General features: G+C 34.3%; 3 protein-coding genes across 3 annotated transcripts; 1 reads left to right on the top strand and 2 right to left on the bottom strand.

Annotated features, from left to right (window-relative positions):
* The first annotated feature begins 741 nt into the window (after positions 1–741).
* LOC120075229 (tubby-like F-box protein 3) lies at positions 742–4,555 on the top strand. The gene is made up of 6 exons (XM_039028441.1): positions 742–1,278; positions 2,614–2,701; positions 2,961–3,090; positions 3,197–3,376; positions 3,583–4,072; positions 4,205–4,555. Exons 1-5 carry the CDS (start codon positions 985–987, stop codon positions 4,052–4,054), a joined length of 1,164 nt encoding a protein of 387 aa, XP_038884369.1. The 5' UTR covers positions 742–984; the 3' UTR covers positions 4,055–4,072; positions 4,205–4,555.
* A 2,635-nt stretch (positions 4,556–7,190) lies between these two features.
* On the bottom strand, positions 7,191–12,209 carry LOC120075218 (probable serine/threonine-protein kinase At1g54610). Its single transcript, XM_039028432.1, has 7 exons — positions 11,209–12,209; positions 10,651–10,935; positions 10,235–10,552; positions 9,846–10,073; positions 8,205–8,305; positions 7,960–8,077; positions 7,191–7,811 (listed from the first exon to the last, which is right to left on the bottom strand). Exons 1-7 carry the CDS (start codon positions 11,581–11,583, stop codon positions 7,500–7,502), a joined length of 1,737 nt encoding a protein of 578 aa, XP_038884360.1. The 5' UTR covers positions 11,584–12,209; the 3' UTR covers positions 7,191–7,499.
* Positions 12,210–15,778: 3,569 nt separating this feature from the next.
* Positions 15,779–17,506, bottom strand: LOC120069854 (divinyl chlorophyllide a 8-vinyl-reductase, chloroplastic). The gene has a single exon (XM_039021671.1). It carries the CDS (start codon positions 17,349–17,351, stop codon positions 16,092–16,094), a length of 1,260 nt encoding a protein of 419 aa, XP_038877599.1. The 5' UTR covers positions 17,352–17,506; the 3' UTR covers positions 15,779–16,091.
* Positions 17,507–24,990: the final 7,484 nt, after the last annotated feature.

Raw genomic sequence — 24,990 nt, forward strand, 5'->3', positions numbered from 1 at the left:
CAATTTAATCTTTATACTCCAAATTTATAACAATTTAGTCCCCACCGTGTTAAATCTCAAAATAATAGTAATAAAAATAAATAAATAAATGTTCATTTTTATTATGAACCGACTTAGTCTAATTAATTTTTCAATCTACATTAGATTTTTTTTTTTTAATCTTAATAATATTCTTGACAATCATAAAGTATATAGAGTAAATAGTTACAAATTTGAAAATACAAAACTTAGAATTTAGAATGTAGAGACTAAGACTCTATTTGGTAACCATTTGATTTTTTGTTTTTATTTTTGAAAATTAAGGCGATTTTATCCACGTTTCTTACAATGATTTACATATTTCTTAACTACAATGGCTGAATTCTTAGCCAAATTCAAAAAACAAAAACAACTTTTTGAAAGCTACTTTCTTTTAATTCTTAAAATTTGACTTGATTTTTTAAACTATAGGTGAAAATAGATAATAAAGGAAGAAATTTGGATGTGCTTATAGTGTCTACCGACTTAATTGTAAAAAACCAAAATGGTTACCAAATTAGTCTAAATTATTAGGCCTCAACACAAAACCCTTGTTTAGGTTTGTTTTCAAATATAAGAAAGAAAAAAAAGAGTAAAATTTCCTCCAATGTAATAGACTGTAATAGATTTTTTTTTTTTTAAGGAAGAAAAAAAAAAAGAAAATACACTAATAATTATTAAAAAAAAAAAAAAGAAAAATTGAAAAGACAATTATGAAATGTGAGAGAGTAGAAAGCAGTGGTGAGGGAAGGCAAAAATTCGGCTTTCAGTACACACATTTCATTGCATATCACAATCCTCAAAACTCCATTCTTACCTTCTCCAATTTCCAAACCAACGCCGTCTTCTTCTTCTTCTTCTTCCATATCCCATTCCCTTTCCCGGAAGTTCTCTTCAATTTCCTCTCCAAGATTCCTCTCATTTCCCCCATCTTCTTCACAAATCCTCACTCTCTCTTCACTTTCCATGTCTTTGAAGAGTATAATTCAGGAAATGAGATCCAGGTCCCGCCGCGTCGTTCAGGATGGATCCACGCCCGAACTCGGCGACGCTTTGGCCCAGAGCTGTTGGGCTTACATGCCTCAGGAGTTGTTGAGAGAGGTTTTGGTTAGAATCGAGAGCTCTGAGAATGCTTGGCCTCCGCGGAAGACCGTAGTGGCTTGCGCTGGAGTTTGCCGGAGTTGGAGACGGATTACTAAGGAGATTGTTAAAACTCCTGAGGTTTCCGCCAGATTGACGTTTCCTATTTCCGTCAAGCAGGTTTAATTCCTTTTTCTCTATTCTATTGCGTTGATTTTCGATTTTATGTTCTAATTTCTAAATGTATTTCTCGTTTTTGTGTTTTAATCATATTATCTAATCAAGCCTCTTCAATCTACTGTGTTTTTGTTGTTCCCGAAATTCAGCGGGCCTATTTTTCGCTTAGGCTGTTGATTCAGATTGTCCATTATTAGCAGTCGTCTTCTATGGTTTTCCTTTTTTAGATTCACATAAACTGTTGTCCTGTTTATCTTTTCCTGTAGGGCATATTTGTGGAGTGTAATCTAGGTTAACTTATTCCAAGAATTAGAAACGACTCTTCTAGTTCAAGATTTGGGATGAAGATGAACAATTTAATTAATAGTTCCTTTCTTTTATTGGTATTTAAACTCTATTAGGTTTAGGTTTAGCTGGAATTGATTGGGACTGGGAAGTGTTCTTTAATGATATAAAGAGAACTAGCGTGCACCCCTTTTTATTATTTTTTTTAAATATATATATTCATTCACTTTTTGGGATAAAGAAATCCGCGTGCATATTTTTATCTGAGGATATCAAATTTGTATATTAATTCGTATATAAGCCATAAGCAGCATAATTCTGTAATAACATTTGCTTATGGAGATAAGGTGAGTTTATGAAAATTCAACTCTAGTATGAGTTGGGTCTGATTTAGTGGTGGCATTTGCAACATCTCATATATTTCCAGTTCCACAAATTTGTCATTTTAACATTTGGAAAATTGCCAACAATAGGTATTCCTACCTTTTTAGGGACCACGTTTAGCTGCAATACTTTAGGTCCACTCTAATTATTGGCTTCTACTTTTTGAGAGTGCTATTCACTATTTTTTCTAGTATTCATTTCTATATACAGGTACAACTGGTTGAGTGTCTCATAAGGTTGTACATTATTGCAGTTCCAATTTCCGGTGAAGAAATTAAATACTTGGGCTACTTGAATTTCCTTTCTGGAATTTATGATGCTATACTTCCGTACATATATATCTATTCACAAATTTACATACTTATTTATTGTTTATTAATTTTTGGGAAGAATAATTTGTCTATAACTACTAAAAGAATTATTTAATTATTATTGAGATATTATTAGGGGCTGTTTTTAAATATAGAAAAATGAACTAAAATATTTACAAAATATAACAAAATTTTAAAACCATCAATGATAGATGCTTCTATAAGTTTCTATCATTAATAGTTCTAAAATTTTACTATTATCTTGTAAATATTTTCAATACTTTTACCATTTGAATTGATTTTAGTTTGTGCGTCACAACATTCCTTCTTATCTTGATGTTTTTTTTGGGCTTGGCAGCCTGGTCCAAGGGATTTGCTTCTTCATTGCTTCATAAAACGGAATCGATCCGCACAAACTTATTGCCTTTACCTTAGTTTGACTAGTGGTAAGCTTCCGTCACTAGAGCAAGTTGTTTGACACTATCCTTCTTTATTCTTTCGGCGGTTAATTCGATTAATTGCTAGATTATTTTAAAAAGTTAATCAGGAGATTTTTCTTTGCTAGTCGCTACTTTTGTATCTTCCAAGGATAATGACCCCCTTTTTAATTTTTATTGATTATATACAATGATCTTTTATGGGGGAAAAAGGGGAATGGGAGCATATATAAAGTCGCTCATTTTTGGCCTTTGGTTTTGGCGACAGCACTTGCTGACGATGGAAAGTTTCTTCTTGCTGCCCGTAAGTGTCGACGGGCCACCTGCACTGATTATATAATATCTCTGCATGCTGATGACATGTCCAAGGCAAGTGGCACCTTTGTTGGAAAATTAAGGTAGGGCTCCAGGAGGTGTTTGATGTTGACTGTACAGTTCTTTTTTTTTTTTTTTTTTTTTTTGCTTTTATATTAACTCAAATATTAATTTATTTTTCTTTTAAAGATCTAATTTTTTAGGAACAAAGTTCACAATCTTTGATGGACAGCCACCTCATGCGGGAGCCAAGATTTCAAAAAGTCGTTCCTCTAGGCTTGTGGGCCTGAAACAAGTGTCGCCTAGAGTTCCTGCCGGCAACTACCCTGTGGCTCACATCTCATATGAGTTGAACGTCTTGGGTTCAAGGTACGTATCGGGAGGTGACACACCCCCTCCAGAACGCGATGAGTTGTATTATTGATAATGACGAAAGCATAAGTAAATAAATAAATCCTTCCAATAAGAGAATGATCGTCATTGTATGTGTAGTACTTTGTGCTGAATGAGCGAGATACGCACTAATCCGCTTTTTTGCCTTGTTGAGAGGCTAATATGGTTTGTATTACTTGCAGGGGTCCAAGGAGAATGCACTGTGTAATGGATGCTATTCCTGCCTCTGCAATCGAGCCAGGAGGGGTGGCTCCAATACAGACTGAATTCTCGCCGAGTCGTATAGACTTTCTTCCATCATTGAGATTTTCCTGGTCAAAGTCGAATCACACGGACAATCAACCATCGGGATCTTCAACTAATCAGAAAGATGGAGTTCTAGTGCTTAGGAACAAGGCGCCTCGGTGGCACGAACAGCTCCAATGTTGGTGTTTGAACTTCCATGGGCGAGTGACAATTGCTTCAGTGAAAAACTTTCAGTTAGTTGCTTCACCTGAAAATGGACTTGCCGGACCTGAACACGAGAAGATCATCCTTCAATTTGGAAAAGTAGGAAAGGATATATTTACGATGGACTACAGATATCCAATCTCAGCGTTTCAAGCTTTTGCCATCTGCCTCAGTAGCTTTGACACAAAGATCGCCTGTGAATGAGACATCTCTACTGATCAGGTTTTACACAAACTTAAAATTTGAGCTTTCTTTTTTTTTTTTTTTTTTTTTTTTTTAAAAAAAAACAATTATATTTTTAACCTTTTGGGACATTTGATGGTCATTATTCTGATTCCTTGAATGAATCAACAGGATCATGTTAGTGCAGTCAGTGAGATTTTCTGTCTTACAACAAGAGCTATTGAGTGGACATGAATGGGTCTAGCAATTAATGGTGTCATGAGAGACCCTTGAATTGAATCGGAAAGAAGACGTGGGGGCTTAATTGGAAGCCAGGCTTTGAATTTCACAGCTCATATCTCCAATTTTTGGTAACTTTTTGTGTCTACAGTACACATTGAATATTTATTTTCTTTGATGTATATATTAACTCTTTTGTGAATGATCCGATGATGCACCAAGAGGCCCCATTCCTATATAATAATTTATATACTTTTAGGTGCTTGATTTATTATTTATTATTTTTTTATCTTTTATCTTTAATTGTGTTTGAGTTCATTTGATTCTGCCTCGATGACGTCCACCCCCTTTGTTAGTGATGATGGTGAGGGCCAAGGAATCGTCAATGGTTGATGCAGATTTAGAGGCACGCCATTCTTATAACACTGAATTTGGTCTTTGGTTTTTGAAATTTGTATTCTTTTTAGAAGCGGATTGTTTTTAGTTTTCAAAATTGATCAAAATTTAAAAATCAATAGATGAAAGTAGTGTTTATAGTTTTTGGTGTTAGGTTTTGATATATATATATATATATATTTATTGACCTTATCCTTGACTAGTGTGATGTTCAAGTTGGCGTTGAAGACCATTTAAATTTTTATTTTTATGTTATTATTCATTCTTTCTGGAAAGGGATGTTTTAATTTTGCATGGACAAGTTTGAAATTTAATTTAGTTTGAAAAACATTAAGATTAAAACGGATTAACTCAACTAGAAATTAGAAAATGATTCTCTCTTTAGTGGCAAAGCAAACGTTAAACTTAATAATAATTGTATCAAATTGTTCTTCAGTGTTCATATTAATTTCAGGATGAAATTTTTATTACTGCAAATAATAATAGACTCAAGATAATAACAATACTTCAGGTGGGAAAGACTACTATAAATAAATTTCTGTTTTCATTTTTGAGAAATTATAATGAAATGATTTTGTTGTCAACTCGAGCATAAAGTATAATTGTAGTTAAGAAAGCAAATCTACTTGATGATTTTTTTAAATAAAATGATTTTGTTGGAATGATTATCAGGCGTATGTATCCAATCAAGCACCGTTTCCAAGCTGTTTTCTATTTTGAATCCATTTTTATCGAGTAAAATATAATATTATTTGTTGGTCAAATTGTAAAAACTAACTTTAAAGTATAGTGGTAGTTGTAACTATATCCTTTAATTTTTAATTTAAAAAAATGAACTCTCAAAATTATATAAATATTAAAATTGGGTCAAATTAGACTTTCAAACTTACATAATTGTATATATTATAACATTTATATGTGTTTAGCCTGATGTTTATCATTTGTGGGTCCAATTTCTACAATTATTGTAAGTTTGTGAGTTCAAGATTATTGTAAGCTTGAGGGCACAATTTTAACACACTTATAAAAGATTAGAGACCAATTTTTATAATTGAAAGTTTGAGGTATAATTACAACTACCACCATATTTCAGGGTGGTTTTTGTAATTTGCCCTCGTTTGTATTATAATTATAGAAAGACTAAGTGAACAATAACCAATAACAGAAACTTGTCCCAACACAACTAATTTACATGCACTATGGGACCTTTTGTTTTTTGGAACGTAGATAACCAGAATCTTAGATGCTCGGAATTATATATATTAGGAGTTATAGATGTTCGATATTTTTAGATTACCACGTTTGTTTGTAGGAATATTTTTACAATATCTAAAAATATTTTGATAATTGTGATTGTTTAGTAGGATTTCTACTTGAAAATGTCTTAAATTTACATAAAGTTTTAAGAATGTCTTTACAACTATTTATTACTTTATAATTAATTTGATATAATTTGAACTTATATAACATATTTGTTTTTATTAATTTGAAATTCTTTTAAACTTAATACAATTTATATTATTTTTATATGTTATTTTTCTCAACAAAATACTAGGTAAATAATTTAAGATTTTTTATAAAATAAATATTAATTTAAAGTTAAATTTGAATATATCACTAAAAAATAATAAGAATTATGATATAACTAAAAATATATGATATACATGGTTGACACTATTTATTATATATATATATATAAAATAAAAAAAAATGAATAACAAAAAAGTAAATTGAGAATGCTCTCAACATGAAATCTGGAAAACCCATGTTTTAGGAGGACATCCAAAACTCTCCAGATGCGCTTCGTTCGTGTATGTTAGGATGCTTGGGAATCTTTAAATGTTGGGACATCTCACAAAACGCAAAACAACCAGATACCCACTTCATGAAAATCGAGGATGCCCGCAAACAAACGACCTCTATATATAATATAACACCTCGGCATATTCATAAATTATACGATGATTCAATGGGGATTTAACTCATAATGATGATGATGATGATGATGATTAAGAAAGGGTCAATTGGGATTGATAGGTGGAAAAACAGCAAACTTGTTAAGATATAGAAAAAGGTAAAATAATCCTAATGAAATTTGAATATGCATGTATATTAAGTACAAATAGGGGTGTGATGTTCACAACTTCTTTAAAAATAAAAAATTTAAGGGTGGTTTTATTGAGCTATAACAATTAAGTGTATGTAGTTTCCGCTTGCTATGGTGACACGATTAAAGTTAAATATACAATTTGTATATAATTTTAGATCTCGTCTTATATCACAAATTGTCGATTAGAACATAACTCAACTGATCAAAGGTAATGACCACACACTTCAATCTCCAGCTTCAATATTCAAATGGTAACACAAACAATCAAGCAATGTATGGGTATGTTAAATCAACGACCAAACTCAGATTTTCACATCCAAATTCACTGGAAATTTGAGAAAGTTAATCTATCAACTAAATGATGAAAGAGAGCAGAAATTTAATTGAATCTGAAAAGCCTTCAGATCCAATGAAGCAATGGAATTCAAAGGATCACTAAAAGGATTTCCAAAGACAAATTTATTGATATTTCAGTAGGCTAGTTTTATAACACAGTGAAGAGAATATGAGAATGGGTAAAAGAAAAGAAAGAAAGAAAGAAAAAAAATATACAAACCAGCGAAGCATCTGATCTTACAAAAATATAGAAAACTGAAAATTAAAAATGAGAAATGATATACTCTTTACCTCTTCCGTAGAATTCAATTGAATTTCCCGAGTTTTGACCTTAGAGATGATGGATGAAGATCACTTAAAGCTATCCGAAGCTCATTTGCGATCATCGAAACTGATTTTTGTGAACTAGATCCGAACAGAATTTTTATCTTTTCGTAAGTCTTTAGATGATTTTGATGAATGCCCGTCGCCTGCTGTGTGTTTTTTCCTCCTAGGAGCACCAACAGCAGCTGGATCCATCAAAGGACCAGACCATGTGTGAATGTTTGCTTTTGGATATGAGAAATTCATTGTGCTAAATGGAACGTCGGGGGGATCGTAGATTGGATCAATGTGATGCGAAGATCCTAGAGGGTAGCCAAGTGCTCCATCTTGATGTGGAGGAGGAAATTTTTCACTCTTGCTCTTCGCATTTGCGTGTGTTATGAGACGCCGCCTCTGTAGAGAGCACCAATTTCATTAACAAACAAAGAAAATCAAATCAATCATATGGATCTCAGATTTTTCAAGACAAATATGGGGTACTAAGTACAGTTAATTGTGTGTGTCCGGTGAGAGATGGGGAGAAACCAACTATAAGTCATACATCGAGATTGGCTTGAAGCTCAGCATTGGCTTCTGGAGCAGGAATTGCACGAACAGCTCGATCACGTGCTCGTGATTTCTTCACCCCTTCTACATTGCTTCTGCCAGCAGCTCTTAGCCTGCATTCACACAGCTCAAAGTCAGAAAAATAAGACAATTAATTGCTCGATTTATCCACAGGTTATCCTAATATTTATTAATTCTTGTTTCCAGAAATAAGAAGTCGAGTCTTAATCCATCATCGACCTTCTTGCTTCTTCATCCCGGAGTTTTGCATCCATTTCCTTGCTTGGAGGATACTTGGGGAGGCTGGAAGGCTCACAAGCATATGGCTTGGTAGTGAAAAACTGCGGAGTAGGAGAAAGTCAACAAAATGTCACTACAAGTACACCAAAAATAGAAGGATCTGTAATACTACATTTGGTAACCATTTGATTTTTTGTTTCTACTTTTTGAAAATTAAGTCTATAAACACTCATTCCACCTCTAAATTTCTTGTCTTATTATCTAATTCTTACCAATATTTTAAAAAACCAAGGCAAATCTTGAAATTTTTTTTAAAAATAGTTATTATTATTATTATTATTAATTTTTGGAATTTGGCTAAGAGTTCAACTCTCTACTTAAAAAAGATGCAAATCATGGTAAGAAATTGAGAGAAAATAACTTAATTTTCAAAAATAAAAAATAAAAACAAAATGGTTACTAAACAAGACCTAAAGTAAAAAGTGCTTTTCTTTCTCTTGCTCGAGGGACGGGCACGGGAATATGCGTCAATGAAGAATAACAGGGTAAAAAACTCTACTCTGCAATCATGAGGCGTAGATCTAATGGTGAAAACTATTAGCCATGGAGCAAGATGCCATCTCTCAATCTACAGCAAGATCAAGCTTGCATGGCCAAAAGATTCCTATGTGGAAGAGAATCTATTTTGCACATACCTCTGTTTTGATCCAAAGGTTCACAGCGCAGATTGTTCTTTTGACCAATCTAAACTTGGCTCAAAATTTCTTTGTGGTCAAATTTGGTCCACATACTTTTATGTTTGTGTCTAATAGGTCTAAAATGATAAATGTCAAATATGTCCTTGAATTTTTAATTTTATATCTAATAGATCAATGACACATTCAACTCTTTTAAAACTAACAAATACTATTACACGAAGAAAATTGAAATATGTGTCTAATATATCAATAAACTTTCAATTTTGTTTGCAATAACAAGCTCACAATTTTTTTTAAATGTGAAAGAGGTCAATGACTTATTAGACACGAAACTGAAAGTTCAAGGACTTGTTAGATTAAAAGAATTGAAAATTTAGGAACTTACTAGACACTTTTTAAAGTTTATAGACCTATTAGACAGAAAATTTAAAGTTCAAAACTTACTAAAATCTTTCTAAAATCCAATAACCTATTTGACACGTATATGAACTTCAGGCTAAACTTGTAATTTAACCTTTCTTTATTTCAACCAAGAATGTCTTACAAGCACAGCAAACAACTACTCAGATCAAGATTCAATTATTCCTTCTTTTCTTTCCATTTCAAAGAAGCTTCATAAGATCTGCTTGACCTATTTTCCGAACAATTCTAAGTACCTACTACCTTCCCCTCATCAAAGAAAGAGATCCGGCTTTTGCAATGAATGTTGGCTATGGCTTGCTTCTAGATAAATTTTTGGAAAATTAAACTAGTTTTTAGCTTACCTATGAAAGTTAAAACTTAAAAGAAAGTGATTGCTATATAATACCTAACATGCCGAGATTTAGAAGAGTAACAAAGTAGGGACAAGAAAAAAAAACGAGGCAGTAGACGGTACTGTACATAAAACTGAAGTTAAAAAATGATGCAGTTTGTGTATGCTACAGCTAATGTATGAACTCACTTCACTATGTAAAGCAGCAGTGGCGGTCAAGCGTTCAGCTGGGTCGATTGCAAGAAGTGTCTCGATTAGTGGCAGAGAAGATGGTGGGAAGTCTTTAAATGTCTCTGTTATGCATCTCTTGTATGAATGTTGAGGCTTGAATATGGTTGCATGTGGCAACCTTGACTTTTTCCAGTATTCCTCTGTAGGAGAGCCACATAACTTGAATATCTTATGTAGCTGCTCGACCTGAGAAAGGGTCAAACGATAATAGCTAGCAACTACTAAACTGAATATGCTCAATCGTGACAGAAGTGATGAGATCTAAGAGATATGGACTTATACAAGATCAAAGCCCCCATTTGATGAACTGAAGGCAGAAAGAAATATGGACTAGTTAAGAGCTTTACCTCCGTGCGACCGGGCATGATAGGCTTTCCAGCTAACAGCTCTGCTAAAATGCAGCCAGCACTCCAAAGGTCTACACCAACACCATAATCAGTAGCTCCAAGAAGAAGTTCAGGAGGTCGATACCATAGAGTAACCACCCTACTTGTCATTGGCTGCTTGTGGTTGGGATCAAAGACGGAAGCCAATCCAAAATCAGCTATCTTAAGGATCCCATCGTTACCAATCAGAAGATTCGATCCCTTTATATCACGATGCAGCACATAACGGTTGTGACAATGTTCAAGCCCTGATAACAATTGGTTCATGTAACATTTAACCTGCTAGATCCATTTGAAGAATTAGAACTAAATACTAATGCATCCAAAAGAACATGCCAGATCTCATAAAGAAATCAAACAACATAGTATCTTCACACCTGCGGTTCTGTAAACTTGATTGTGGGGCTCGCAGCAAGTCCAGCCAAATCGTGCTCCATGTATTCAAATACAAGATATAAACTACACGACATCCGGGATGTCACCAAACCTTCGAGTTTTACAACATTGGGATGATCCAGACGTCGCAGGATGAGAATTTCTCGAGCCATAAATCTTACACTCTCAGGCTCCAAATTGTCGAAACGAACCTTCTTTAGAGCCACAATCTTCCCTGTCAATGTGTCCCTTGCTTTGTACACATTACTATACGTCCCTTGCCCAATCTGTTCAACAACATTATATATAACTTTGGTAAATTCCAGTCTTGTTCATAGAAGGAAAGAGGGAAAAAAATGATCCATAATTCAAACATGGTGATTTGAAAGAGAGAAATTGTCATATTTAGGAAGAATAAACATCGATGAAAATAGCCAACGGAGAATAACCTACTTCTTCCCCAACAATTCTGGCCTTTAATTTCCATAATTTCAACTAGAATTCAAACTCTAAACAGTCAAAATTCAGTTCATAGAAGAGAAAGAGAGGAGAAAAGATACTTTATCAAGCTTCTCGAAAGAGTCAGCACGGCGAGGAATCCATCCATTGATAGCCTCACCGGCGACAGCGGAGAGCCAAGAAGGCCATCCGGCGGCGACTTGCTCGCCATGCACATGTTTCGGCGGATTACTCGATCTCGGATTTGGCCTTCGCCGCCGCTCACTTCTCTGCCTTGAACCTCTATCATCTTCAACCTCCTTCCTAGTTCCCCCATTGCGAGCATTATTATTATTAGGCTGAACCTGAGTAACCTCCGGTTTCACAGAAACCCTAATTTCCTCCTCCGCCTTCTGTCTCCTCCCCCCCTCCTCCTCCTCCTCCTCCTCTTTCTGGACGGGATTCTCAGATACCTCTCGCCCAAAAACACACCCCATTAAAATGAAGCCACAGTAGAAGAAAACTCATCGAATCATTCCCCCATCACATTCCGGCAATTTCACTCCGGCAGCGACCCAAATCAAAACAGGATGATCAGAGCAAAACCCAAAAGAAAACCCTAATGATTTTTGCTTTCGGAAGAGGAAAAAATGGGAATGGAAACCAAGTATGAAAGTGAAATAATATAAGCAGAAAGATTTTTGGAGACAAAAGTAAGAGAAAGCAATGATTTGGCGTTGGCCACAATTGCTGTGCTGCCACTCTCTACTCAATTTTTAAAACAATCACAGCTTCAATTACACACCAAAAAGTACCAACCCATCCATTTTCATTTCATTTTTTCTTCTTTTTTTCATATCAAACAGTAAATTTTCATTTTAAAAAAATAAAAAATCCCCAAAACTTTTGGGCCTCCCCCAGTTCAAGTTCAGTCACTGAACTGACTGAGAGAGAAGAAGAAGGAAGATGTTTTTTTTTTCTTTTTTTTTTTAAAAAAAAAATAATAATTTAATGATTTTTTTTCTTTCTTTACTTTTGGGAATTTGGACTTGAGCAGAGAAAGAGGGATTTTGTATAGAAAAAGAAAGAATGTTAGGAGAAGAGAGAGAAATATAATTCTGTGAATCTTTTTTTTTTTTTTTTTTTTAAAATTCTCTTTCTTCTTCAGTTTTGGACTTTTTTTTTTTCTTTTCCTCATACCCAAAGACCAAAAGGCCAAAGCCCCACACTAACTTTAGTGCAACTTCTCTCAGTCAATTATTTATATTTTCATTTTCTCCTTGTTCACCGTATGAGGAGGCGATACGTGTGTTCAGGGAATTTGTGATACGTGGCGGGTTGTGAATGGAGAAGTGTATGGGGATTGGGTGTGAGCGTCCGTGGGGAGTGAGGGAACATAGTGATTTCATTCATGGGGATCTATCCTCATGGGAGTGCTGACCTGGCAAAGTACTGTTCACTTTTTCTCGTCTGTGCTCCTCGGACCACGAATCTCTCCAATCACATAAATTTCCCTCCTTTTTTCTTATTTTGTTCAAAGGAGAAAATTTAGATGCAGTCCATATGCACTCATCTCTTTATGTAGTCCGACCAACACCCAATGAAATAGTATCGTAACATAATTTTTTAAATGTTTTTTTTTAATAAAAAAGTGTAAATAAAAGAAATGAAAAGTATAAAGATAGGTGCAACTTAGACTACTTCTAATTATTCACTTTGTTTAAATATATTTTGATGTTTATAATTTCTTTCTCATTTTTGTCGATTTTTCTCACACTTTGATTTTGATTCTTTTGTTAGTATAAAAAACTACGGGATGATAGATCTAATTTCCAATTTGAAGGAATGAATCGTTATTAATTACATTTTAAGAAATTTAGTGAATGAAGTGTCATACTAAAATTAAAAAATGAAAGTTAAGAACTAAAATGGCCATTTTTTTTTTAAAAAAAACATGAACTAAAATAAACGTTTTGAAGGTGTTAAAAAATAAATGAAAAACAAAAAATTTAAAGTACAGACACCAAAGTGAACGTTTTAAAGATATATCGATGAAAATAAAAAAAAATAAAAAAAAAAGCCAAAAATACCATGATCAAAATAATATTTAAATATCCCGTATGAATATATATATATATATATATATATATATATATATATATATAATATATATATATATTATATAGTTTTTCCCCCTAATTTGCCCTTAAAATTCTAGAATTGAAATATTACATAAATAGAAAGCTGGAATATAAAGTTTTGGCCTTCCCATGAAAATTTCAAGCTACAACTTTAATCAAACTATTCATTTACATTTTTTTAATTATGAAGCTCGATGATTAATGTTTTGATAATTTTGTCCTATGAGTCGAGATCGTCAATAACCTATTTGATATGTAAAATTGTTCCTTATATTCTTAAATAATATTTGTGATTTTTTTTATAAAAAATTATCAATGAGAATATTATTTGTGATGGTCTATAATCATTTTTCATTTACTACAAGGGACAAAGGGACATGATGTCCTTAATGCATAAAATGTATATCTAAAATATGTTATAGTGATTACTATTTTTAATTTCGACCTAATATTTCATTTAATGAAATTTAATTACGATTTATTATGTGTTTATTGTTTTTGTATATTTTTTTTCAAAAAATTCTCTCAATTTTTTTTCCCAATATTTTATAACTTTAGGGTGCCCTAGTTCATTTAAACTTATAACAAATATTTTTTTACAAAAATACTAGAAAATGGAGAAAATAATTATTGAAATAATAATTTTTTTTTTCTTTTATGAAGTTCAACCAGCGGAGTGGAGATTCAAACTTCAAATCTCTTGATCGAGAGTGCATGTCTTGAATAGTTGAATTATACTTTGAACCGAAATTTAAATGAAGGAAAGAACTACAACAAGAAAAGCATAAAGAGGAGGGAGAGGGAAAAAGGTAACCTAAAAATGTCATCAAAACCACAAAAGAGGGAATAATTAGAACAACATTCCATATACTCCTAGGTAAGAATCAATGCAAATTATTCCCAATTTTAATGGGATTCAAACCAAGAACTATTCTTTATTTCTTGATTAATGTGCCTATTCATTGTAGTCTTTCAACTACAAATCAATTTGATATCTAATAAGATTGAATTAAATTCCTCAAACAAGAATTATATTAGACCCTATAAGGCTATAAAGATCAAATTATTAAGTTTTATGTTGACTTACATTTTGAAAGAATATATCTAATCTAAGTCACAAACAATGGACAAAAGAAGGGAGAATAAGGCAGTAAAAAGGTTGGTGAGCCTACATTGACATCCAACAGAGCATCTTCAAAACAAAGTTACTCGAAAACAGACCACGGTTACGACGTAATTAACTTTCAACTTCAATAGTTAGCTAATCCTTGAACAAAAATGAAGTAAAAGGCAGTTCTTTTTCCAAGGACAAGTTTGAGTAAGGTTTAATTTAACTAAATCTTGTGTCGGAAAATCTGGACATCCATCGTCGTTTTCAACAGTTGAAGATAGGAAAAACTTCAAGGCAAGAGAAGTAGAGGGTGGGGGTTAGGTATAATGTCATTCCCTTCTGGTTTTTGCTTGTTCCATATGAGGCTATACTATGCTAATAACCAAACAAAGCATATGAAATAAATTGTCAGCTTGGAGATGCTAAACAGGTCAACTAATTGGGTATTCATTGGAAATCCTTGGATCTTTTATATTCCAAGTACAGCTTAACATTTTAGCTACAATAACAAGTAATGGTTTCTCCATCTCACATTTGGAAGTCAGAAATGAATTGAGAGGTCACTGTTGGTGAAAGAGGGAGATTTCGTGCTTAAGTCCAATAGTGACAAGTTTTGATTCTAAGGTATGTTCACACAAGTTCTGTTGAATTTTCAATCACTCTTTATATAGTTATCAGCCATGTAGGAAGAATGGGTATAATCGATCGATTTGGCGCTGACTGTTTTCTCCTCTCTAGGGGGTGGGGGTGAATAAAAATCAAGCAGAAATTGACTCTCCTCAAAACCAAACCGACTTCCTAATCAGAATAGACTGAATCAACTAAACCAACTGAACTGAAACTAACTGTATAATGATTGATTTTCACACATATGAAAACAACTCCAACCAATCAAGAAGGTTCAACGGACTGAGCCAACTTTGGTTTATTCTGATAGGATCGGCTCTTGTTTCCATCTTTGGAAGATATTTTCTCCTAGAAAGATCAATAGTACAGCACTAGAATGATTTATGATTATGAATAGGTGCAGAGAGAATTTTAGGAAGTCTAAATGTAAGAAACCCAAAAGATAATGTATTAGAAGTTTCGATTTGACTGTAGTTTTAACCCTTTTATCGTCGTTCTTTAGCGTGTTTGCCTGCCTCTCACACATGGGCCAACAGTTTTAAATGGATTGTTGTCTCTTAAAAACATAAGTCTGCGTTCTGTTTACATTTTCCATCGCCATGCAGATACTTATGGCTACGGTTAAGACAGCAATGATGGGAGCTACTAAGCAGTTGCAAAATGTTTAATTATTTTCTCCCCACACTTTTGAGGCTAATTCTAGATTAGATTTCAGACTCTTGAAGAATAATCAATTTTTTTTTTCCTTAAGAAACTGAGCCTTCATTGAGGAACATGAAAGATTAAAAAATAATCAACTCTGGAATGAAAACATTATAGAACACTTGAAGCAACAATTAATGAAGAAGATACTAAAAAAAATGACTACCTATCATGACACAGCATGCTCGGCAGAAGAATCATTATGGAGCAAAAAAAATATGACACATTTCAATACATAATGATATTGTTTTGAAGAGTAATGGTGACAATATACAACCCTTCAGATATGCATGTTATGTGGGAAAAAAACTTGATAGGAACTCAGGCAACAGTGTGGATTTGTATAAAGAAACAACACACCTTCTTCACGTGTACCGTCCATCTCAAACTTGCACGTTCAACGAGGGCTTCTCTGCAGAAAATATCAAAAAATCGTCTGTTCACCTAATTCTTGACCAGCCATCCCTTCCCTGAGGACCCTTTCAAAGAAGTCTTCCAATGTGTCCTTACCATAACTTGGTGTTTTTTCTGCACTGTACTCTCCAGTTTCAGGATCTAAAAGCAACATACTCTCAGCTGCATAGTATCTTCCAATTTTCCCATACTCAGCAGCATCTTCCATTGCAGGAAAGAACTTGACAAGGAAATCAAGAACTCCAATGGCAAAATCCATAATCCCAATCGGTACTTTCAAGAAGTATGGTTCTTTCCCCAACAGCCTAAACAAGATCTCGCCTTGTTCTAATGGAGTCAACGCCTTCCCAGGGCCACCAATGGGCAAAACCTGATTGATTTTATCTTCACTCAACACACAATCAGCAATAAAAGAAGCTAAATCCTGCTCACTGATTGGCTTGCAGGCACACAACTTCCCATCCCCAAACATCACATATGGCTTACCATCTTTCACCAACTCAACTTGACCTCCTAAGCTCTTAAAGAAAGCAGTTGGTCTCACAATGCTGTATGTAAATCCACTTTCTTCTTTAGCTGCTTCCATTAGCTCAGCCTCAAATTTAAGCTTAGCACGCTGGAATTCAAGAAGGGGCTTCTGCACACAAATTGCAGAAAGCAACACAAAATGAGAAGCCCCACGATTTCTTCCAGCCACCAAACTGTTCTTTGTGGCCTCATAATCAATCTTCCAAGAATCCTTTATGCCACCAGTTCGGCTAGCAAGGCAAGAAACCACAACATCGATAGGAACATCCAAATCCCCTAAAGATTTCTCCAAAACATCCAAATGAGCCACATCTGAAAAACAAATATTGGCTCCTTTCAACTGATTAGATGTTTGTTCCTTACTGTTTCTACCTCTAATTCCACTCTTTTCCCTAGCAATGGCAATGACATTGAACCCTCTACTAACCAGCTCCTTAACCACAAAATTCCCAATATACCCAGTAGAACCCACCACCAAAATGTTAATATCTTTAGGGTTTTTGGCTCTAAACGAAGATTGAGTAGATTCAACAACTGGGGTCGAAGAAGCTACAATGGTGTTTCGTCTTTCCCTACTGAACTTGGGGGTGTCTGATAAACGTAAAGAAGAAGATTGAAAAGACAGAGAGAATGAACTCACCGGAATCTGATAGACGAAATGAGAAGAAAAGCGGGTTGAGTTGGTTGTATTGGCCGGTGAAAGAAGGTTGAATCCGGCGCCGGCGGAGGAGCAAAGGGACATTGTTTCTGAAGGTAGAACCGCCGGTGGAAATGGGTTCGTGGGCTGAAGCTTACGATCAACTCGGCGAAAATGGTGAGAAGTGAAAGAGGAAAGAAAGTAAGATGAAAATGTGAGGCTGGAAATTTAGGGAGTCCCATTTCCTTGATGTGTCTGTGAATTGTTTCGTTGTGTAAGATCTTGACGATAAGTAAGTAGATTTCTCTATTTGTTTTTCGCGGTTTCTTTTTCTTTTCTTTTTTTTTTTTCCTTCCTTTTCTCATGGAAAAATTTTGTAAAATTACTTCAAAGTAAAAAACTTTTACATGAATGACCTCTTTCTAAAAACTTTATATGGTCGATCTTTTTACCATATGAAATACTAGTTAAATCCTCACTTTTAAAACCAAATAAGTTTACGCTTGTTTCATCCTTTTACTTAGTGATCATTCGCATTCTCCTAACATTTCTCGATTATTTCTCTCAACTTCTCCCGTCGTCTTCAACATCGTTCATTGCTCGTCGGTCATATCTATACATTTTCGCCTTCATTTCAATTTCGTTTCCACCATTCCAATAATCTAAAAGGTATGTTACTCTTGTCAATCGTTTTCTGAAATCATTCAGAACATGGGTGTGATTAGGGTTCATTTAATACATGGATATAGATCGCATAGCTTTATATAATCAATCGTTTAGCTTTATATAATCGATTGTATAGCTTTAATAAAAGATCATATAGCTTTTAATACTAGATTGCATAGATTTATATAATCGATCGTATAGCTTTTAATAAACAATCTTTCAACTTTCGCTAAACGAACATATAACTTTTGCTAAACAGTTGTACAACTTTTAATGCTAGATTGTATAGCTTTTAATAAACGGTTATATAGCTTTTCATACTCGATCGTTTAGCCTTTCATACTCGATCTTATAGCTTTTAATACCCGATCATATAGCTTTTAATACCCGATCATATATGTATGCTAGATTGTAGATGGCGCACTCAGTCCCAGTTGAGAAATATTTCTCTATTACCATAACTTGCTTGGCTCACATTGGCAAGATGAATGCAGTGATCAAGAAGAAACTAACCAAAACACAGATGGGCATATTCAGGAAAACATGCTTTGGTCCATTACTGGACATCGACCTTGTATTCAATGGCTAGTTTGTGCATCATTTTCTCTTAAGGAAGGTCACCAATGAGAATTCATATGTCGTAAGCTTCAATGTCTTGGGGAAGAAGGTAACATTCACACAAATTGATTTTAATTTGGTTACTGGGTTGTGGCCAACCAAGGAAAGATTGGAAAGGGATACCAGCAGTGAAGGCTGCGACATCTCATACTCGGACCGAAGTTAGATAACAAACCAATTCTCTATAATGGTGTTGAGTCTGCATTTGAAAAGTTTAGATTTGCGAACGACGAAGATGTCGTGAAGGTTGCATTGGCATTATACATAAAAATGGTGACGATAGGGAAAGATAAGAAAACCCAATTTAATTTGAAGACACTCAGGATCGTCGATAACACTAAAGTCTTCAGACATTATGACTGGTTTTCCATCATATATAAATGAACATTGGAAAGTGAAGTATAAATAAGCTCAAACATACAAATCAAGTCTTTAACAACTTTTTACATTTTCTTTATAGTTTGTTATGTAGCTACTTGTATCAGCTAAAAGTATAAATATGCATCATTTACATTTAGTAGTACAATCTTTTCATAAGCTTACAAGAAAAGCTACAAGATCTGTAAAGAAAGTGAATTAGCTCTTGAAAATAAAAGTTCTTCTCTTTCTCGTGGATGTAGGCATTCTATTGTCGAACCACATACATCTCCGTGTAGCTCTTCTTCTCTTCTTTCTCTTTATCACATTGCATGTCCATCTTCCTCTTCATTCACACAGTAAACTCACGCAAATAATAAAAAAGAAAAGAGGGTTAGAGAGAGTTTCTGCAAACAGAGGAGTGAAACTATAGAGAAAAAGAAAATAAAATTGTTTGTTAATTTCTTTTCCTATTAAAAAAAGTGGTGTCTCTTCCATCAGGCAGTGTAAGTGGATTTTACCATGTCAGCTAGAAGGTTGTGGAGTAACCAGAGCCAAGTAATCTACCTACCAATTTTTGGGGGCAACTTATCTAGGCGTTTGGATCATGGATCGGATCAGCTGAAGACCAGTTTTCATCATTTGGGCTTTTCTTCAAGAATTTAAGTGAGCAGGCCCAACAGAAAGTATGAAAAACATTTTGCGCGAAAAAAGAAGATACATGAATTAAGGAGACAATCAAATCCCAAACATGTCACAGTTTACTGCGTAAAAGGATTTGCACATGTATTTCAGGCATGTACTGTTCCAATTTATTTCAATATCAACTGATTTATGATGTTGTATACTAACAATGTTGTCTATTTAATTGTGAGCTATGGACTTACAAATTATTATCCTCGCCTAGTAAGTTCATAGCTACCAAAGTCAGCAAGAATACAATCCCACGTATTTTGAAGTGGACATGTTCGGTAGCGTCATCCTAGAAGATGCTAGAGAGGGATGTCTTCCAACACAAAAAAGTAAGAATGTGTTTATGTATACACCGCATTTTACTTTAAATTGTGAGACCGTTTGGATTAAGATAGACGATTGTGTAGTTAAAGTTAAACGATCGTGTAGCTTAAACTAGACGATCGTGTAGTTGAGACTAGACGATCGTTTATATTTAACTACACGGTCGTCTATCTTAAACTGTGTGATCGTGTAACTGGCCGAGTGATATATTAACTATTGTTTGTCATCTTTTATATACAGACTATTATTACGTCGAGACTTGTACTGATGATAAATGAGATGAAGTACAAAGAGGATCGACTAATTAGGCTCAATGTGATCCAAGTACTTGAAGAAAGAAGAATGATTAATGAAGATGTTCGTGAAGGTGGTGATGATGAACTGATTAACACTCCTTTGACCAATTCCCCACAATCGTTGAATTTGGGAAATTTGATCATGATGAGGCAGCTGTGGGACATGGTGATCATGTTGAGTACAATATGACCAATTCCCTCAAATTACTCAATCCCATACGGAGTAGCATGACACACGTGATGCACATATAATGCATGAAAATGGTATGAGTAAGAGAAGGCAGGTCGAACATACAGAGAAGCACACAAAATCCTCATGAAGATGCAAGAAAAATAAGAGGACCCCTGTCTGGTGTTATCAGTGTTTGTTTACATATTTTTTTGTTATGTCCTCTGCTATCGCATCTTGTGTACCTATGAATCTGTCATGACTCCTCCCCAGCAGAAGGTATACAAACAGTCTGACATTAACCAACACTTACTACCTTTTGCAGTGGTAAAATTTTAAAGTCGTTAAAGTTCGATCGTCACCTCCATTCTTGCCTATGACCGACTGGGTAAATCGATTTTGCATAGGCAGCAAATACACATTCAACAATAAACCACTTTACACATACAGTTTGAACATTTATGTTCCATAGTGCAACAACAACAATTTCATGTGAACAAGTAATCTCTAAATAGTTAAATTCCATGCAACTACACATACGTGCATGAAGATCCACCAACCCCCATAAACGTCCATCAGTACATTGATTACATGCATGCCAACTGGGAAAATACGATACCCTCTAGAATTCAATTCTCCAGGCTTTAGAATATCAAATTCATAATAAAAAACTATGTTTGTGCATGCAATTGCATTTGTCTAACGAATGTAGAAACAACCTTGTAGCTGCTCACGTATGTGCTCTAATAGTTTTGTGATGGGGAGTTCTCTAGCAGCATCCTTTAGTACTACATTAAAGTATTCTACTATATTTATGGTCATCTTGTCATACCTACAATGGACTTAATAAATTCTTGCCCACCGTTGTACCTTAATTTCTTCAAGATATCTTGTCACACCAGGATACTGCTGGAGCTTGGTTCAATAATTTCAAAACCAGACATCCTATATGCTTTGCTTGTAAGATAGAGATGTGAGTTCATATCATTTTTTTTAATTGGGTCATCAAGTTATTTCGAATGTGATATATGCATAGCGCATGAAATGCCTTAAGAAATACATATGCGACCGCTTTTCCGATTAAGATGTGATGGTAAAATAGAATGACCAATTCTGGAATTTCTCCGGTCACAACCTTCAAATTAGTCATAAACCTGCTCCAAGATGCATCGTTCTTACCGTCCACGATACTAAATACAATTGGGTAGATGTTATTATTATCATCGATACATGTTGCTATTAACAACATACCTTTGCATTTCTCATGTAAATGGATCCCATCAACCACAATGACAAAAAGAATGTAGTTCAAGAATCCCTTAATGTATGGTCCTAATGCCATGAAGACATATTTAAAGTATTATTCATCTTCTATTTCAACCTAACCTCAAACAAAGTACCTGGATTTGCAAGTTTAAGTGTTTCATCGAATGCTTTAACAAAGGCATATGATCCTTCTGGCGATCCTCGTATATATACCAATGCATATTCTATTCGTGGTAAGACTGTCTGTAGCTTATATTCACTCCATAATCTCTTTAGGCATCTTCATTTATATCCTTTGGATGATATGATCGACCGACTTGATCGTATTTGGACTTGATTAATTGTCCAATAACCAAACTCTTAGCCTGTCGATGATTACCACTCCTTATTTTAAGTGCGCATGTATGCATGCTTGGATACTTCATCACCTCTATTAAACATCGCACGTTTAACAAGCTCTTTTTCGACTTCTTTACACGGTAGTCAAAATTCTTTCTTATTGCAAGTATTGACAATTTAACAGATAAATCATACTTGGAAAAGAAAATCTGATCAACCTTTATATTCTCATTATTCAAACAGTCATGAGGTACTGAGATAAGTTCATCACAAGATAATCCATCAGATGCTCTAGGTACTTCTATGAATGGTTGGGTATGAACATATGGCTATATTGGATATGAGGGCATCACCATGAGTAGGTTCGGAACACGAATGAAACGTGTTGGAACTGGTTGTGGACCTAGAGGTTATCCGTATCCATAGTAAGCATGAGTCTGTGAGGTGCATCTCGTTTAGATGTTGTGACCCATCCAATTTTCATTTCCATCATCATCCAGGTTACATGGTTCAATGTTCTCATCTAGTGAAGACATAATGAAAATGTTATGTCTTGATGTAGTTGGAACGCCAAAGTTCTAACTAGTTGGAGTGGTTGGAATGGTCGGATTGCCTTGATGGTACATGTTCTCAGTGTATGTTCCATGAATATCATGCGGTCTGACTTATATAACAGAGGTATCCAAGATGCATCATTGCCTTAAAAAAAACTAAGGTATTCATCATCGACTATATTGATCGGGGGAGCTTAGACCAATAGATTGTAACAACAACTTTTGATGTGTATGTCAAATCTATCCGGATCGATATTCAGTCGTTGGTGTAGAAGAATCGCTAGTTCACTACACGATATATTTGAAGGAACCATTGAAGGCCCTTGAGCGAAAACGGGATCAGACCCAAATCCTAGATTTTACAAAATTTACAATTCAAAGAAGAAACAAAATATTATGTATTTGAGATAAATTACAACATGCTTATAGAAAAATAAAAGAGAACAGGGAGATGAAAACTAATCCTTGAAGAATAATTTCTTCACGTTTACCCTCTTTGCAAAAAATCACGAACTTGAAACCCCACAATGGACACCACCACTTAATTTCCTATGTATTTTTTGGGATGAGAATCCAGAAGTATGTGGGCTTTGGCTTTTTGGTGAGGGAAAGAATTAAGAGAGAAGAAGAGAGTTGAGAGATTGGGGAAGATTAATTCCTACAGAACCCTTCTGTAAAAACCGTGAAGAAGGAAGAAGAAAAAGTCAATTCAACCTCTCTATTCCCACTAACACGTAGTAGAGAGAAAAAGGGGAAGGAGTTTAACTTCTTCCCTAAAATTAATTTTTCAAAATAAATAAAATTAATTTTAATAAAAACAAACTTATATGCTAATCACTTTATCATATAATATATACTAAATTATATGTTATATCAAATACAACATATAACCTACAGTGTAGTATTGTATCCAATACAATATAACCTATAGTTTAATTCTCTCAACAATGATATTTAATATAAATCTCATTTATATTAAATAGTTTATATTAAATATAATTATATGAATCCAATTCACATAATTAATATTTGAATCATATTCAAATATTTATTTCTTCTCAAATAAATTTTATATTATAATGTGTCAAATATATTATAGTAATTATATCCTAAATAATTAAACTAAAATAGTTATATCACATATAATTAATTCTCTCAATTAATTTGAACAATTTAAATTAATCCAAAATTGATTCTCATAAATCCCCGTTGAGCTACAAAAGAGACCTCATAGACTTGTAGCTTGAAGCTTCAACTGTACTTGAATAATTATTTAATCTCTTTAACTAATTTACTCAACATCCATTAAGTGTCGAACACTTCACTAACTAAAGACCAATAATTGCACTCTCCGCACTACATATACATTTTTTTTGTATCCATTGGATATAACCAATCAACAACGCGATGACCCTTCATAAATTGCTCATAAGTATAGTTAGGCCAAAATTACCGTTTTGCCCCTGTAGTTACATAACTCATTAAGTATCACTGATCCCTCTAATGAACAATAAATCATAGTCCAACTATGACTAAACCCCTCTCAGGCCAGGAGAGGGTGTGGCGTCACATTGTTCAAGCCCCAGAATCAACCCTTAAAAAAACAATTTATCTACTTTTCCCTATCTCGAGGAATGAGTGAATCCCGTCTTGTGTAGTTGTGTTCCCAACTCTCCAATCAGATGAATCCCCAAAATGATGGGCTTGTTGAGTTGGCGATCTAACCACTCTCACCCATACAAATCAAAGGACCGTCTTCATAGACAGAAGTTCACAACTCACTCAGGATTCAGGTCATGTCACCTATGGTCATCCTGGTGAAATGTAAGTCTCTATTATGAACGATTTAAATGATGAGACTAGTCATTTCGTGATCCGATCTTATACAAACTCCTTTGTATAGAATACCCCCGCTCACATGTCTCCATATGAATGATCAGGATCATTTCATTTGTAGCACTTTACAACAATTGTAACATCTACAAAGCGAGTCATACTCATATTGTCATCAGGATAAGGTATCTAGCCTTATCCATATACTACAGACCATTTAGATTATCATTTAAACATGATCTATTTGTATATCTCCACATATATGTTTAAGCTACAGAAGATAACCTTGGATGTTAGTTTATTAGTTTGTGGGTTTAATGCTACTAAATGTCAAATAAAACATCTTATATTTTATTAAATAACTAAAATGTTTGTACAATACAATTACAAACTACAAGACCCTACAAGATTTAGGGCACCAATCCCAATAATATCGTGTCTAATCTTTAGACCTTTCATGCCAACATAGCCACTTTTGGCCTGGTCCCACTCCCCACCGCACCTTACAAAGATGCGAAGTAACGTGATTCATTTGCAATACACCAATTATAATAATTGATCAAACCTTGAAATTACATAAACAAAAATGTCTCTGGTAAATGATCGCTTATAAAAGGGTATACGATCGT

This window comes from Benincasa hispida, chromosome 1 (assembly GCF_009727055.1).
Source record: "Benincasa hispida cultivar B227 chromosome 1, ASM972705v1, whole genome shotgun sequence".
NCBI classification, from domain to species: Eukaryota; Viridiplantae; Streptophyta; class Magnoliopsida; order Cucurbitales; family Cucurbitaceae; genus Benincasa; species Benincasa hispida.